The sequence below is a fragment of the Passer montanus genome, unplaced genomic scaffold (assembly GCF_014805655.1).
Source record: "Passer montanus isolate IOZ18808 unplaced genomic scaffold, ASM1480565v1 scaffold114, whole genome shotgun sequence".
NCBI lineage: Eukaryota > Metazoa > Chordata > Aves > Passeriformes > Passeridae > Passer > Passer montanus.
In genome coordinates, this window is record NW_024358058.1 from 430,901 (window position 1) to 447,467 (window position 16,567).

Consider the following 16,567-nt stretch of genomic DNA (forward strand, 5'->3'; position numbering starts at 1 on the left):
ATCGGCCTGAGGGGCAGACGTGGGTGTTTCTGTGCAGATCCTGCGCCGCTCCCTGGGCAGCTCTGAGCCTCAGCTTCCCTGAGGGCTGTGCCCAAGCCACCATTCCTCTGATGTAGGTGGGTTGACAGAGGAGTGGGTGAGCCCCAAAATCTGTCCTGGTGGCCAGTGGGAAGTGTTTTATCTGCCCAGTTGGACTCTGTGCCCAGCCTAAGCCTGGCCTGGTGCTGCCTCAGCTGCTCCACGGGGTCAGGGGGGCCGAGGGCTGGTGGCTGCAGCGCTGGGGCTGGGGAATGGCTGCAGCATCGGCCTGAGGGGCAGACGCATGCAGCCAAGGCCAGATCCTGTGCCACTCCCTGGGCAGCTCTGAGCCTCAGCTTCCCTGAGGGCTGTGCCCAAGCCACCATTCCTCTGTGGCATTTCTCCTCCCCTGCTTTCTTCTGAAAATAGCCCAGTGCCAAATGCTTTGCCCACCAACAACTGCTCAGCCCCATGGCCACCTGTGCTCCATGGGCACAGCCACGGGACTCTGGTGCCATGCACACCAGCAATGGGTGCTCCCAAGGTGCTGTTGTCCCATCATGCTCCTGCCAGGAGCACTTCACACCTGGGCCCCAGCATCCAGATGCTGCCAGATGTTGTAGCAGGTCCTAGGTCAGTGCTCACAGCTGGTTGCACCCCCAGCCATGAGCTCACTTCTGGACCACAGCCGTATCCTCTTGGCCCTCCTCCAGTGTGTCCATACCTGGCTCCTGGGAAAACCAGGCTCCCATTTCATTCCCCTCTTCCTTATCCCACATTATGGATAGGGGAAAGCAGTCAGGTCCCTCCTGGGGGTCACTGGCCCCTTAGGACATTCCTGAGGCCTTGTGGGGCACCCTGGGTGGCAAGAATGGGCATCACACCCAGCACTGACAGGTGCTGGCAGCTCCCTGCAGTCACGTGCCTTTGCCAAAGCATCGTTTCCCTTCATCCAAAGCCCACTTCACACTGAGTATTGCACCTATACAGGTTTCAGCCTCTTTTTTCCTGGCCTGCTCCCACTGTATGGCCAAGCTCCAACTCGTGACCCTCAGAGCTGGCAGCACGGCCATCCCAGCTGAGCTGTGGAGCATTCCTTAAATGTACAAACAATCCTGGCGCCACAGGCAGCACCGCACTCGGCCAGCCACCGGCTCCAATGTCAGCCCTGGGCTGGGGGAGGCCAGGGGACCTGGCAAATGGCAGGGGGCAGCCACAGGGCTCTCCTCGGGTGGGGGTCAGGACTGTGTGGCTGCCTGGGGCTCACCAGCCCTGTGGTCACAGGGTTTGGCTGGATGTGGTCTCATTGCAGGTTGATGGTCTTCTGGTCAGCAGCATTCCGGGAAGAAGATGGCTCAGCCAGCACCCCTGAACCAGAACCTCCCAGGTAAAGAGGCCAGGGTTGTCACCAGGTAGTGACAGCAGAAGGGGTGCAAGGGGGGTGGCAGGGCTGAGCTGTCCCGTCTCATCCCAGTGGAGTTCCTCACTCCAGCACCAACTCTGACATGGACTGTGTGCCCTGTGATATCCTACGGCACCGAGGGTGCTGGACACAGACACATCATGGAGGAGACGGGCCTGCAGGCTGTAAATTCCAGTATAACCCAGTCAGAAAAGCCATCCTGTCTCCACTAACCATCCCTTCTTCTCTTGCAGATCTCGGGGGCCCGTTCTTGTATCGGGACCAGGATGATGGAGAGAAGAGCTCGTATTCTGTGGAAACCCCTTACGGCTTCCTGCTGGACCTTGATTTCCTGAAGTATGTTGATGATATTGAAAGTGGCCAAACACTCAAGAAAGTGCCACTGCCTCGCAGGGCGAAAGGGTCCCGTCCAACGCCCAGCACGCTGCGCAGCCCCAGCAGCCACACCAGCGCCTGGACCTCCACCGAGTCCCTCACGTCCACGGCCAGCGAGGAGGGCAGGACTGCGCTGCTGCTGTCCCCCCACGGCCGAGCACCCCTGGAGCCTGCGAGCAAGCCAACCTCCCACCCCATCTCACCGCCGCCAGTACGGCTGCTCCCACCTCCCACCCGCAAGTGCCTCGTGCCAAACCCACGGGTGGAGAAGACTTTGCTGGAGACAAGCAGGAGGCTGGAGCAGGAGCAGGGCCGTTTGCAGGATATTGGTGGTCCCTCCCACATTGGCCTGCCGGGTGCCCTGGGCCAGCCACCCCACTGGGTGCCAGTGGGCGCCGAGGGCCAGGCGGGCTGGGGCCGGGTGAGCCCTGGCAGCTCGGGGCGCAGCACTCCAGCTGCAGGGCTCGGCACGGCCCCGCTGCAGCACGTGCGGGAGCAGATGGCTGCAGCCCTGCGGCAGCTCCGGGACCTGGAGGAGCAGGTGAAAACCATCCCACTCCTGGAGATGCAGATCTGCGAGTTGAAAAGGGAGAAGGCAAAGTTGCTGGAGAAGCTGTCGGCAGAGCCTGGCGAGGCATTGTATCACCCCTCTGGCTCTGAGGCAGGAGCAGGGGCTGAGGAGGCACCCCGTACAGGGCCAGAGAGTGAAGCAGAGCCAGTGAAGGGGCGAACGAGCAAAATTGCAGAGCTGAGGAAGCTGACGGAGAAGCTGGCTGTGCCGGAGCGGAACATCAGGGCTTGGCCAGGCAAGAGCCCCAGGGTGGCTGAGAGGCCGTGCCGCTCTGTGGCAGTGGGTGAGGATCGGGCCATGACAGATGCCGTCTTCTACTACCGGTCGCAGCAGGAGAGTGGGGACACACCAGACAGCGGCACACAGGGACGCAGGGATGTGGCTGTCTGGGTGATAGAGTCCTCGCTGGGGCTGGCCACTGAGGCGGAGCGGGAGCTGGAGCTGCTGCAGCAGACGGTAGGGCACCAGAAGGAGGTAATCACCCTGATGGAGGGGCACCTGCAGGAGGCCACACGGGAGCTGGAGGAGCTGCGGCTGGAGGTGTGCGCCCGCCGGCCCCACGGGCAGGTGGACAAGGAGGTGATGGCTGTGCCGCAGGTGGCTGAGGCACTGGTGGAGGCTGTGGTAGTAACACAGAGCCGTGCAGCTGGTGACCCCCCAAAGACAGTGGAGGCAGGTGTGGAGTGCTGTCCCCCAACCTCCTGTGTCGCCGTGGGCTGCCGCCCTGACGGGCGGGACGTGGCGGTTGGACCCGATTCAGCTGCCAGCTGCGATGACAAGGGCAGCCAGACAGACGTGGGCAGCGCTGTCCTGGCAGGAGAGGAGAAGGAGCCCGGTGTGGGTGAGGTGATGGAGCCTGGCCTGGGTGACGGCCCGAGCAGCCCCTCAGCACCAGGTGCAAGAGCAACGGCGGGGATGTGCCCAGACAGCCAAGGCCCTGGGCCAGCTGTGCTGGAGACAACACACAGCAACTGGGACCCAGCCCCAGCACAGGACAGTGGAGCTGCCCCAAGCCCTGCAGCCGGTGAGTGTCACCAGGGATGATGCCAGGGTCTGGGTTGGAATGTTCCTGCAGGAAGGGAGAGGATGGCCTTGTTGGGGACAGTGCCTGCAGGGCCAATGCTGCCCACGTTCCAGCAGTTGCCCATGTCCCTTCCATGCCCGCCCGGGGGTCTAGTGGGTTTGGGGTGCTTGGCTAGCTCCAGAAGAAACTTTACAAGAGCACGTAGTGACAGGACAAGGGAGAGTGGTTTCAAAATGACAGGTTTAGATTAGATATTTGGAAAAATTCCTTACTGTGAAGTGGTGATGGCCTGGCACAGGTTACTTAGAAAAGTTGTGGAGGTCCCATCCCTGGAAGTGTTTGAGGCCAGGTTGGCTGGAGCTCTGAGCAAGCTGGTGTAGTGGAAGGTGTCCCTGACCGTGGCGGTGGAGTTTGAAATGAGATGATCTTTAAGGTTTCCTCTAACCCAGACCATTCCATGATTCTAAAATTCTATGATTCTTGCTCACTGGCCCTTGACATCCATCTCTTTCCCTGTAGGAGCCCTGAAGTCCATCATGAAGAAGCGGGATGGTCCTCCCCGGAGCGAGGCAGAGGGCAGCAAGAAGAGCCTGCAGTTTGTGGGAGTGCTGAACGGGGAGTACGTGCTCGGGGGCTCCTGCCACCCCTGTGAGCCAATCCTGGTCCCCTACATCCCTGTCCTGAGCTAGGGCCAGTGGCAGGGCCTGAAGGGGGCCAGACTGGTGCTGTGTTGCCACTGAGCATCCTCCCTCTGTGCAGGTATGAGAGCACATCCAGTGAGGAGGAGGAGGAAGAAGGCAACAGCTCCTCTGAGAAGGCTTCGGCCGACAGCTCCAACAGTTCAGAGCAGGGAGACACCGAAACCTCAGAAGAGGAGGCTGGGGAAGGCACGTGTGAGCCCAGACTGGAGTGCAAGGGGACTGATGTGACCCTGCTGGAGCCCCCCGAGGTGAAGGAAAAGTAAGTGCCAGTGGAGAAGGCTCCCTGCTCCCTGGCCCTGGTCAGCTGGGAGCCATGGCACTGGCCCTGCCAGCTCAGGGCATCTGCCCCAATTTCAGTGCTGCCAGTGAGAAAAATCCATTCAGCTGCAGAGACCATTCATCAGGAAACAATCCTTCCAGTTTTTTGGGTCTGCTAAGGACAGGATGAGAGGCCCCAATTGCTTCTTTGCTGCAGAAGATAGTTTAGCGGGGAACAAAAAAAAACAACAGCCTTCAATAGCATTTTTCAACAAAAGGAAAAAATGTGGCCTAAGAATGGCGAATCGTGCCTGAGCACATCCATATAAGGCCCTGTTCTATGGTGGTTTGCAGAGGCTGAAGCAGCCAGGGTGCAACCACCGGCCTGGAGGTTGCACCCTGGGGATCTTGTGGAGTTACAGGCACTGCAGAGTTCACAGGTTTGGTGGGGTGGTGCAGCCCCACACCAGGGACATCCTCATGCTCTCCGCAGGTTCGAGCTGAGCCCCAGGATGAGGGAGGCCTGCCTCATTGTCAAGACCCACCTGGGCCACCCAGGTGCTGCCAAGAGCAAAGAGGTGGTGAGTAGAGCACTGGGGTGGGATGGCTTGCCCAGCCCCTGCCACCATCCCCCAGAGCTGGTCCTACTCAGAGAGGGGCCAGCAAAGCCTGGCTCAGCACCTCCCCCAAAATACAGCCCTTTGCTCCAGGTTTTGTCCAGAAACCCCAAAACCCATGTGGACTCAGCTCAGGCCATGCCCAGCATGGGTTTGGGCAGTTCAGGGTCCTGCCTTCACCCACCCCCTCTGGAGCAGGGATTCTGCTCCCTGACGCCTGGGCTGGCAGCAGGGGGTGGGTGCCAGGGTGTGAGGGCATGCAGAGGCTTAGGGGGAGTTCAGCCCCTCTCTGCCCACAGCTCGCCAGCAGCAGCCTGGTCCTTCAGGAGTGGTTCCGTCTGTCCAGCCAAAAGTCGTCCGTCCCTGACACGGTTGCCAACCACCTCCTGGCCTTTGCCGAGGTCTCACCGGCTCTGCTGGCCCACGTGGTGAACCTGGCAGACGGGAATGGCAACACAGCCCTGCACTACAGTGTCTCCCACTCCAACTTCCACATCGTGTGGCTGCTGCTGGATACGGGTCAGTGCCCCCCAGCCCCAGAAACATCCCCTGGCCACCATCCCACTGTACCCCAGGTCATGTCCTGGCCCTGTCAGCACAGGGAAAGGCATTGGCAGCAGAGGGGTGAGGAGAGTTGCCCTGGGCTGTGTCTGTTCATAGGTGTGGGGGTCAGAAGTCACCCCAGCCCGTTTGGGAACCCAGATTTCATGGGGGAGATGCATCAGCAGTTCTGTGCCTGTGGGAAGGTTCACAGCACCCTGGGCAGGACTGTGAAGGGGAGCCAGGCACGTGGCTTGGTCCGTGTCTGCCACCAGCCCTGCAACATCCTGAGCCCCCTCTGCCCACTCCCACAGGGATCTGTAATGTGGACCACCAGAACAAAGCTGGGTACACCGCCCTGATGCTGGCAGCACTGGCAGCTGTTGAGCAGGAGGAGGACATGAATGTGGTCAGGAGGCTTTTCAGCATGGGCAACGTCAACGCCAAAGCCAGCCAGGTTGGTGCAGTCTGAGGGCCACCACATCCTGACCCTCCCACCCCCAGGGAGATGCCAGAGCCACACTCAGCTCTTCCAAGGGCAGGACAATGACTCCAAAACCTGGAGGTGTCAGTGCATGGGGAGGGCATCATTTTAGGAGCTCCTCCTGCCTGGCAGCAGGGCTGTCTCAGCAGTGGTCCTGTGGTGTGGGGACAAATGGGTAGCACAGCAGGGGCAGCCTGGCAGTGTCCCTTCCTTGCAGGCTGGCCAGACGGCGCTGATGTTGGCTGTCAGCCACGGCCGGCAGGAGATGGTGGAAGCCCTGCTCGCCTGCGGGGCCGACGTGAACCTGCAGGACGAGGAGGGCTCGACGGCGCTGATGTGTGCCTGCGAGCACGGCCGCCTGGAGACCGTGAAGCTGCTGCTGGCTCAGCCCGCCTGCAACATCTCCATCGTGGACAGTGTAAGGTTCTGCCACTGGGCCTGGGCAGCCCACACTATGTCCTGTCCCCAGAGCCCTTTCTGCATGCTCTCCCTTGCTTTCTAGGATGGCAACGATGCTGTTGCCATCGCGCTGGAGGCCGGTCACAGTGACATCGCTGCGCTCCTCTACGCCCACCTCAACAGCACGGAGGCGCAGGTACCCGTGAGTACCACACCACTCCCCACGGGAGGGGAAAGGGCTGAGGCACACATGAGTGTCTCCAAGAAGAGGTTGCAGGAGCGAGAGCAGAGCATTTCAGGTGCCCTGTGCTCAGAACAGCCCTGCTGGCCCTGACCAGGAGTCACTGGAGGGGTCTCAGGTGACTATTCTCTTTGCAGCAGGGGACTTCACCAACAGCCACAAAGAGCCCTGGGAGTCCAAAGAAACCAAATTAGAGTGACCTTGGGATCCAGCCAGGGGCCACCATCAGCACTGGGCTGTGATTCACATCCCCTCACCTGCCACCTCTCTGTGCCAAACTGTTCTCTGCAGCTTTAGTCCTGTCACAAGCACCATCCCTGGGCCTCCCTCACCTGCCTCCTCCACTGGATGCAGCCCACACGTGGCCACCTCACCACCAAGTGACTGCAGCCAAGTGACTTTGGGACATGCAGGGAGCAGAACCCATCCCATTCCCTCTGCTCCCTTCCATGACCACCAGAGCTGTGCCACCTCTGAGCCCTCAGCAAGGAGGAACAGCAGAGAACCAACTCAGCAGAAACAGCACCTGGTTTGTGCTCTCTGGCAGCTCCGAGAAGGCAGCAGTGCCAGTGAAGAAGGCAGGAGGGCAAGTGATGGGTCCTGGCCCCAGCAGGAACACTGTGCCCTGCAGGCACATCCTGTACAGCAATGGGAGAGGGAATGCTGCCTTGGACAGGGGCTGGGAGTATTTCCAGACTCAAATACTTGCCCTTCTTTTCTGGCATTTCCTTTCCTGGCTAAAATCTGATTTTTTTTCCTCTTTTCAAGCACATGCATACAAAGCAAAAAAATTATACTGCTTGGCCAAGGGATGAAGTTCAACATGAAATCACTTGGGATTTTATTTGCTCAATGGCAGCAAAACCTCTGAGCAGTTAGTGTTGCAGACAAGTGACAAAAGGGGCTGAGGATGCATTTGGGGACTAAATCTGCCTATCTTATAACCCTCAAGGGGAGCAGGTCCCTCTCCCAAGGAACAGAGACCAATTACCTCCTAAACACTTCCCCAGTTAGCCAGTCCCACAGACTGTGCAGACAGCCAGAGCCTACAGCAAAGTCTCTCTTTGCCCACTTTCCATCCCAAAAGGGAGGAGAGCAGCTGAAGACAGCACCAGGAAAAACACATGGGCCAGAAGAGCTCAGAGCACACACGTGGAGGCTGCAAAGGGGAACATGTATGTCAGAGAACGTGTCTGTGCAAGTGTGTCAGCACCGTGTGGGGTAGGAACAGGGTAAGGACAAGGACCAGGAGGAAGAATGGTATTGCATGGCAATGCAGCTGTGCTCTGAGCCCTTCACAAAGCTAGTGTTGTGCCCCCCATCCCTGCTCCTTGGCCCAGCCTCCCCACTTCTGCCCCTGCCTGACCTGCTCTGAGCTGGGGAGCCCCACAGCCCTCTGCAGAAACTTGCTCTCAGCTTTGCACTGGAGTTAATATACAGCGCTTGCTGCCACTCCCTTATACACTACTCTGTTTACTGGTATTTTAATACTGATGTTTATTTTTAAGATATAAATAAAATTTAAAGTTATTTTGAAATATTACTGTGACATCTGCAGTCTCCTGTCTTCTTGTCTGGCTCACAACAAACCCTGCAAGAGCTGCAGCAGAGGCACAGCCCCCGACCTGAGCCGGTGACCCCACATTCCAAGTCATTCACTGCAAGTTTATGCAGTGGCCACATCCCTCAGTCTGGTTTTCTTCCTGCTGAAGTGTCCCACACAGCTGCAGTGGTGTCTTTGCCCATTTCTGCAGCCCTGCACCAGCCCTGGTTCTCTGTAATGCTGATGTTCCACAGCATCCTCAAAGGACAATCACCAGACCAAGTGTGCAGATGCAAACTGCCTCCCTCCTCAGGTGGACAGGGACCAGGCTGACCCCACAGGGAGATTCCAAAAGCTCTCTAAGGCACTCTGAGCAAGTCACCCAGCACTGAGGGCTGGCAGGGGCCAGAGCAAACACTCTTGGGTAACTGATGAAGCTGTGGGGGAATGAACAGCAGCCACAGAACTGAACCCTGAGAGGACTTCTAGCACACACGACCAGATCTGAGCTCTGCTGCATCACACAAGCCAGGGAGCACAGCCTTGTGCTAATTCTCTGAAACTGAAACCCCCAAAGAATCACAATCTACATCAAGCAACAGCACAAACACAATGGCTTTCTCCATGGCACAAACTCCTCACCTCATGTTGCCCATGAGCTGCCCAGGGCACAACTAAAACTGGCAGAAAGGACAAATCCCACAAACACTCTAACATCAGCCCTACAACAATCCTCAGTGCTCGCTCCAGTCCAACATGATGCACATCTGCCCCAGCAGGGCTCTGCTCAGCTTTAGGACACCCAAACCCTCAGTCATACCTGCCACTGAACTGCCTCAGTCAAGCTCAGGACTCTGTAGACAAAAACCACTCCCACCAGAGACCACAGGAGAGGCTGCAGATCTGACTGCCCAAACACACCACAAACCTGGACCACTCTATAAGCAGATCAAAAATGCCAATCCTTAAAATCCTGCCCTTGAACCAGCAGTTTTAAGGCTCATTCTAAACTTTTCAGCCCTACTTATGATTTATGTAATACCTTAAAACAACACATCTTGCTAACTGATTTTGTGGTGGAAAGGAATCCAAAGAAAGTGAGATGGAGTAGTCAGCAGGAGTGACAAGCACTTGTTCTCTGTGGCTGACTGCCAGGGAAGTCAGCAAGTAGGTGTATTTATGGCAGCATTTACTGAGCAGTTCACTGAGAAGAGACAGACAGAAGTAGCAGGCTGTTGCTTTGAAAGCTGGTACCAAGCTTGACTCAACTTGTGATTTAATTCCACTGAGATCCGGTAAGTTTCCGATAGCACTTCACCATCACATACAGAAAATTGCTTACTAGGAAAGTCAGGATTAAGGCTACTGTAATCAAAACAGAATTATTCTTGTTGTGACAGGTCAATAAAGATGCAGTAACAGCGACAGTACAATGAAGACACCATGTGTAACCCCAGTAACAAGCAGGGCATGTTGCTACTGAACCTGAGGAAAGCAGCAGGTGCTCAGGTGTGAGACAAACCAGAGGGGTCGGGTGGCGCTCGATGAGTGAAACCCGGGCAAGGGGCTACTGGAAAAACCCTTTATTGCAGTGACCCAGCCGCCACGCTCCTCCCCACCCGCGCCGCACGGCCGAGAGCCGCGCCAGGCTCCATCCCCCGACGGACGATCCGGCAGCCGCGGGGCCGCGTCCAGCTCAGCGCAGCCGCCGGGCCTCGCGCTCCGACTCCAGCAGGGTGAGAACGTCGCCCTCGCGCACCGGCCCCTTCACGTTGCGGATGATGGAGCGGCTCGTGTCGTCCATGAACTCCACACGCACCTGCGGGGCGGGCCCGCGTCAGCCTAGCCGGGCCCGGCCCGCGGCACCGCGCCCGCCCGGCCCCGCCCGCTCACCTGAGTGCACTGCCCCTGGGAGCCGGTCCGGCCCAGCACCTTGGTGACCTGCGGGGACAGAGCGAAGGGTCAGCGCGGTGTCGCGGCCCGGCGGGGCCCAGCGCGGCCCCGGCCCCCGTACCCACCCTGGCCAGCTTGATGGGCTGCACGCGGCTCGTGTCCATGGCGGCTCCGGGGCGCGGAAAGGGGCGGCCCAACCCCGCGTCGCCTTATATAGCTCCAAGTCTCGCGAGACCCAGCGTTCCGCGCGCGCGCTCCCGGCGCCCCCCGCGCCCCTGCCCTTCACCGCGGCCAAGATGGCGACGGCAACTCGTCTGATCCAGCGGCTCCGCAACTTCCTGGCGGGGGTAAGAACAGCGCCGGGCTCGGGGCTCCTCTGCCCCGCGGGACGCTGCGCTGCGCCCCCGGCTCCGCGGAGCCTCCGGCGCAGGGCGGCAGCTCCGCCTGAGCTGCTCTGGCCTTGCCTTGCAGCGGGATCTCCAGGCGAAGCTGCAGCTGCGCTACGAGGAGATCGCTAAGAGGTGCCGGGGCCGGGCCGGGCCGGGCCGGGCGGGGCGCTGAGCTGAGCTGAGCAGCGCCCAGCCCGGCCCCGCCGCTGACGCTCGGGTCGTTCTCTGCCTAGGACGCAGCCGCCGCCGCGGCTCCCGGTGGGCCCCAGCCACAAGCTCGCCGATAACTATTACTGCAGCCGCGACGGGCGCCGGGAGTCGCTGCCGCCCGTGGTGGTGTTGGCGGCGCAGAGAACCCTGCCCGCGGGGGCACAGGCCCGCAGGTAGGTCTGGCGCTGCCGCCGTGCAGCGGGGTCAGCCTTGTTCCTGATTTGTACCACGAACACAGAACGTGCCCAGTGGCGGTGGGAAGTTATCCAGATTGGCAAAAGAATGTGGAACTGATTATTTGGGTCTATATTTCCTTTCAAATAAGTGAGGCGGAGGAAGTTCACTCACTCTGCTTTGGCGATACCCCACCTGGATCATCTGTGTCCAGCTCTGGGGCCTCCAGGAAGGGACCCGTTGCAGAGTCCAAAGGAAGCCACAGAGATGCTGCCAGGGCTGGAGCCCCTCTGCTCTGAGCCAGGCTGGCAGAGCTGGGGCTGCTCCCCTGGACAAGAGAAGGCTCCAGGCAGAGCTCAGAGCCCCTGGCAGGGCCTGAAGGGGCTCCAGGAGAGCTGCAGAGGGACTGGGGACAAGGCCTGCAGGGACAGGAGCCAGGGAATGGCTGCCAGTGCCACAGGGCAGGGCTGGATGGGAGATTGGGCAGGAATTGTTCCCTGGCAGGGTGGGCAGGCCCTGGCTTGGGGTGCCCAGAGCAGCTGTGGCTGCCCCTGGATCCCTGGCAGTGCCCAAGGTTGAATGGAACGTGGAGCCACTTGGGATGGTGGAAGGTGTCACTGCCCGTGGCAGGGGCTAGAACGAGGTGGGCTTTAAAGTCCCACTCAGTCCAAACCATTCTGGGGCTCTGGTTAATAAACACCTCCAGCACTACTTTGCAGCTGGGACTTCCAATGAAATTCAAGTGTGATTTCCAGAGTGTTGCTAAAGCCTCTTCTCATTCTTCCTTTCTCTACCCCAGTTCAGGCACTGCGGTGACAACAACAGGGAAGAAACCAGTGACACCAGGACCACCACTTAGGAAGTGGGAAATTTCCAGGGACGAGCCCTACTTGTGAGCAGGGAGCGAGCTGAGGCTGTGATGGGCACACGTGGTTCCAGAGCTGCTCTGGTGGGGCGGCTGTGCTGCATGTGGCCCCAGGCTGCTGGAGGGTGCTGATGTCTGATTAATAAATGTATATAAAGCTGTGATTACTACCCCCCCATTTTGCGTATTTTATTTGATTTATTCAGGTTGCTGCTGTTTAATACCAGTGTGTTTGGTTGGTTGGAGTAGTGGCACAGGACAGGGGCGTTTGTAAGCTGTAGTCAGTCAGTGAAGAGCAGAGCTGAGTAAAGCACAGCCTCGCTCACAGGGCTCCCCCCGGCACCAGGTCTGGGAGAAAAGTTCCGCAGCCTCGGCAGCCGCCGCCAGTGCCGCTGTCCTGCCGTGACCGCACCCTGCTGGCTCCGGCAGAGCGCTGCGCGGCCCTCCGCGGGGCCAGCAGGCCCTGCCCGCCGCCTGCGGGGCTCTGCGGGCCCGCCCGGCTGTTCCTGGTGCTGCAAGGCGGGCACGGTGCGGCCCGGTGCCGCTGCTGCGGGGGGACCCGGCTGTGGCTGTGCCGGTGCCGGTGCCCCGGTGCCAGTGCGGGCCGGGCCGGCTGTGCCGGTGCCGGTGCCCCGGTGCCGGTGCGGACCGGGCCGGTCCGGCCCGCTGCCGCGGGAGCGCCGATCGGCACGGGCGGCCCCTCCCCCTCACGTGACCCCGGGGCCCGCCCCGAAGGACACGGGAGGTGGGCGGGGCTTCCTCAAGGGCGCGCGTCCGCACCCCGCCCCCGCGCCCACCCCATTGGTGGAAGTCGGGGTTGAGCGCACGCGCTTTTCCTGCACACTCTGCGTTCGTAGCGGCGCGGCGACCCTAGCGAGTCCCTCCGGTGCGGGCCCGCGGCATGGCCGGGCCGCGACTGCCGCCAGGGCTCCCGGTGCTGCTGCTGCTGCCGCTGGCGCTGCCGGTGCTGCCGCTCCCTGCAGGCAACGGTGAGCTGGGGGCGCGGCTGGGCGGGCGGTGCCCATTGGCTCCCCGCGCACGCCCTTCGCTCCCATTGGTTGGAGCCCTCGTGCGCCCCGCGCGCGGGTCCCCTCGCTGCGGGGCGCGGGGGGGCTCTCCCGCCGGGCCCCCGCTCCCCTCACGCTCCCGTCCCGCAGCCGCCCCGTCCCGCTGCCAGCCGGACCAGTTCCAGTGCGCGCCCGGCGACCTCTGCTTCCCCCAGGACTGGCGCTGCGACGGCCACCCCGACTGCGAGGACGGCGAGGACGAGTGGAGCTGCGGGACCGCGACCGCGACCGCGGCGGAGCCGAGTCCCGGCGGCCTCGCGGTGACCCCGCCGAGGAGCTCGGCGGTGCCGCCCACCGGCAGCGCAGGTACGGGGCCCGGGGTGCGGGGGGGCGGCAAGCCGGACCGAAGCCTTTGTTCCCGGCGATCCGGGCAGCTGCGGTCACCGCGGGTCAGTGCGAGTGGAGGAAGCGCTGTGGCGGGCGCGCACCTTCCTCAGGGCTCCCTCGGGAAGGGCCTTTGAAGTACATCCTTCCTTCTTCCAGAACATGCAATTCCCAGCCGCTGCTTCGAAAAGACTCTGGAACCTGTCCACCTCCCGGGCTCCTCTGATCTCTGGGGAATGGGCAGGCTGAAGGGAAGAGGATAAGGAGGCAGTCTGGGCCATCAGGGCTGGCCAGGAGCTGCAGACACAGTGTCTGGGCTCGTGTCCGGCTGTGTCTGCACCCAGTGCTGTTGGTACCAGCGCCCTGGAGCGTCCTTTGTCAGACCCATTGCTGGCTGGGGTGCTTGGCAAGGCGCTTCTGGCTTCCCTCGTTTCCGAGGGTGTGGAGAGGAGGGGGATTACTGCAGGTGCGACACACTGGGTTTGGGTTTGATGTCTGCACCCCTTCAATTGGCAGGTGAAGGGAAGAGCTGCATTTTGGTTGTACCTGTGGCTTTTCAGTGCCACGAGGACAGGCTGGGATCCTGCAGTTCCAGCTCCAGCTGGGAAATTTCCCACCTTTCCCTGTTATGCATTTCCAGTAGAACGTTTTTCCTCCAGTAGCGGCAGATAAGGTTTTGCTTAAATTGAAAAAGGCCTTTTGGTGCTCTTGAGGTGAGCTGGGAACTCAGCCAGGTGTAGATTGAAGACTGCTTTCAGTGCTGACCATAAATTGCAAGCCTCATGTAGTTGTTTCTCTTTCCTCACAGAGCCTTCAGCTACACCTGAGGTCTCTGTGCCATTGGGGAGTCAAGGTTACACATGGATCTTGATTGTTGCAGGTATGTGAGACTCAAGAGTGCTGCACGTGGTCTTGAACCTACCTACCTTGGGCTATAAATTGAGTATCCCTGATGGGGTCAATTCCAGACCTCTGTCAGGAGCTGCTTTTTCTGCACTGGGAGGACTAAGGGAGGCCTGACACCACAGCTTAATTATTGCTCTGCCTTGGGTGTTTTGTCCTTGGAAAGGCCATTCCATGCAATCTGGGACTAACTCACCTTCTCTTTGTCTGTCCCTTGCCCTCTAGGGCCACTGCTGCTCTCTGCTTGTTGGCTCATGGTATTGAGCAGCAGTGCCCTGTCCCAAGACCAGGGCAGTGAGCAGGTTTCTGCTTGTGTTCTCTCCTCTCTAGGGCTCCTGGTTATCCTGGTAGTGGCAAGTTCTGTTGCTGTGTGGGGTCTGTCCAAAGCAAAACGCAGATCTGACACCTCCGGTCTTGAAAAAGCATCCAGGGAACAGCTGATGCCTGGCAAGGGCCAGAAAGGCTCCTTGCCCTGAAGGGTAAGTGTTTTGCATCCCATATGCTCCAAGTGCCTGAGGGAGAAATTCATTCTTGCCTTGTGTTTCTGGCTTCTAGAGCTTTCCCCTTTGGGGGTAGGTTTTCCCAGCTTCCCTGATGCTTGCCAACCAGGTGCATGGGGTTTTGGTCTGCCCTGCAGCAGGAGAACTCTCCCCTTTCCTCCTGCTGCCAAGGACATCGAGCAGTCCTGCTGAGATACTGGTCTTCTGGTGTAGGACTTTTCCCTCCACTTTGTATAAATTGAAGTCAAACTAGGTTTCTTCCTAAGGGCCTGTCAATAACCAGGTGTTTTTCTGGCTTTGTAACAGGGATCCTTATCCCAAGGTGATAAGGTGAGACTAGCCTGATCTGTCTCCTGCTCACCACAGAGCCTGACTGAATTGGACATCAGCTCTCAAATCTGGGTTGTTACACTGGAATACCAAGAGGATGCTCCCTTTGTAAATGGGTCTTAGATTGTAGGACTACCTTGGCTCCAGAAATAGCACAGGACCTTCCCTGGCACTGTACATCAGCCCTCCCCGAGGGTAGAAATGTCTTCATTGTTCTGCATGACAGTCGTTACTGCTGGTGACCACCACTGTGGCCTTGGACTCGAAGATGTTTTTCTTCTTGAAATGCCAGGTGCTGTTCAACTGTCTCCTTCCACTTCCAGCCAAGACCCTTTTTTCATGTGTCCCATTCTTCCCCCTGGATTTTGTCAGGGAGCAGGAGCTTTCTCACCTATTTCCAAAGGCACTCGCTGGCTGCACAGGTCAGACAAATACTCCATGTTTGCACTACTGTTTGATGCTGCTCAGTCCCATGCATGGGAGGCTTTTACTGGCAGTGCCACTGTGGGGGTGACAGTTGCTCTAGCTTTGCTGTGCTGTCACCTGAGCCCACGTGGGGCAAGGAGCTCCTCAGCCCTGGTCTGGCAGCTTCTCTCACACTCCCTTCCACAACATCTCCATGCTTGGCAGACCTGCTCTGCCCACCCCAGTGCTAATGCTGCATGGGGCTCCTCTTAACACTCTCAATGGCGTCTTCCTTAAAACTGTTCTGACATGAGTGGTGTCCCTCGGGGTCCATACTGGGACCAACGCTATTCCATGTTTTCATCAGTGTGTAGAGTGGGATCAGGTGGACCCTCAGCCAGTCTGAGGATGAGACCAGGCTGAGGAGTGCAGGTGGGCAGGGGAATGTCATCTGGAGGGACCTTGAGGCCCACAGGAACCTCATGAAGTTTGATAAGGTCCTGCACTTTTGTTAGGGCAAACCCTGGAGAAGAGATGGCTGCAGGAAGCCTTGTTGTGTCTTGTCCATGTCTGAAGGGGGATTGTAAGAACAATGGAGAGGGGCTTTTCACCAAGGCCTGTAAGGGCAAGGGGCACCAGGTACAAACTGACAGAGGGTGGGCTTAGGTAGGACATGAAGGAGGGTTTTATGGTGAGGCCCTGGCTCAGGTTGCCCAGAGCAGCTGCAACTGCCTCATCCCTGGGACCAAGCTGGACAGGGCTCTGAGTGTCTTGGTCTAGTGCAGGTGTCCCTGGAAATAAGTCATGTCTTTGGCCAGGGCTCCACGTGCCACCCAGACAGCACCTGACCCAAGGACTGAGTGCTGTGTGCCTCTCAGAACTGACTGTGCAAGGGCAGATTAGTGCCCAGTGCCTCTGGTCCAGCCTTGGCCACGTGCACCTTGCACAAATGATCACTAAGTGTGCCAAGCTGCTGCCTTGGCTGCTGACCTCTTGTGCCTTGAAGGTGGGAACTTGGCTTGCCAAGCAGACGCCAGTCATCAGCCTTGGAGTAGGAGTCTTCTGCTCCTGGATAGCATGAGAGTGCTGCCATACTCCACGGGAGAAACTTCTATATGTGGTATGGAGTCCCGAGTTATTCCAGGGCTGCTATTTTTAGTACCAAGGAGTCATTTGCAAGGGCACACACAACCTTCTGTTTCCATAGGGACAGACCATAGCTGTGGTGACTGACACAGGACAATAAAGAATGTGAAATTAACAAGTCCTGGAGTTCTTATTTTCCTGGATATGTGCATTTGCATGGATTCTGT

At 59.1% G+C, this 16,567-nt stretch overlaps 4 protein-coding genes across 8 annotated transcripts; 3 read left to right on the plus strand and 1 right to left on the minus strand.

Moving 5' to 3' along the window:
* The first annotated feature begins 1,324 nt into the window (after positions 1–1,324).
* KANK3 (KN motif and ankyrin repeat domains 3) lies at positions 1,325–8,202 on the plus strand. Of its 5 annotated transcripts, none has more exons than XM_039696699.1 (10): positions 1,325–1,405; positions 1,675–3,411; positions 3,931–4,030; positions 4,171–4,371; positions 4,864–4,951; positions 5,287–5,506; positions 5,842–5,984; positions 6,229–6,429; positions 6,514–6,612; positions 6,789–8,202. In XM_039696699.1, exons 1-10 carry the CDS (start codon positions 1,369–1,371, stop codon positions 6,843–6,845), a joined length of 2,883 nt encoding a protein of 960 aa, XP_039552633.1. In that variant the 5' UTR covers positions 1,325–1,368; the 3' UTR covers positions 6,846–8,202. The 5 variants fall into 5 exon arrangements, with proteins under 5 accessions (XP_039552633.1, XP_039552634.1, XP_039552635.1 ...); XM_039696700.1 differs by having other exon boundaries at positions 6,792–8,202; XM_039696701.1 differs by having other exon boundaries at positions 6,514–6,606.
* A 1,560-nt stretch (positions 8,203–9,762) lies between these two features.
* RPS28 (ribosomal protein S28) lies at positions 9,763–10,324 on the minus strand. The gene is made up of 3 exons (XM_039696705.1): positions 10,213–10,324; positions 10,088–10,135; positions 9,763–10,013 (listed from the first exon to the last, which is right to left on the minus strand). The coding sequence occupies exons 1-3, from the start codon at positions 10,249–10,251 to the stop codon at positions 9,891–9,893; spliced, it is 210 nt and encodes a 69-aa protein (XP_039552639.1). The 5' UTR covers positions 10,252–10,324; the 3' UTR covers positions 9,763–9,890.
* Positions 10,325–10,347: 23 nt separating this feature from the next.
* On the plus strand, positions 10,348–11,903 carry NDUFA7 (NADH:ubiquinone oxidoreductase subunit A7). Its single transcript, XM_039696704.1, has 4 exons — positions 10,348–10,434; positions 10,559–10,608; positions 10,710–10,859; positions 11,660–11,903. Exons 1-4 carry the CDS (start codon positions 10,384–10,386, stop codon positions 11,754–11,756), a joined length of 348 nt encoding a protein of 115 aa, XP_039552638.1. The 5' UTR covers positions 10,348–10,383; the 3' UTR covers positions 11,757–11,903.
* A 571-nt stretch (positions 11,904–12,474) lies between these two features.
* CD320 (CD320 molecule) lies at positions 12,475–16,518 on the plus strand. The gene is made up of 5 exons (XM_039696783.1): positions 12,475–12,714; positions 12,883–13,098; positions 13,925–13,996; positions 14,350–14,498; positions 14,826–16,518. The coding sequence occupies exons 1-4, from the start codon at positions 12,627–12,629 to the stop codon at positions 14,493–14,495; spliced, it is 522 nt and encodes a 173-aa protein (XP_039552717.1). The 5' UTR covers positions 12,475–12,626; the 3' UTR covers positions 14,496–14,498; positions 14,826–16,518.
* Positions 16,519–16,567: the final 49 nt, after the last annotated feature.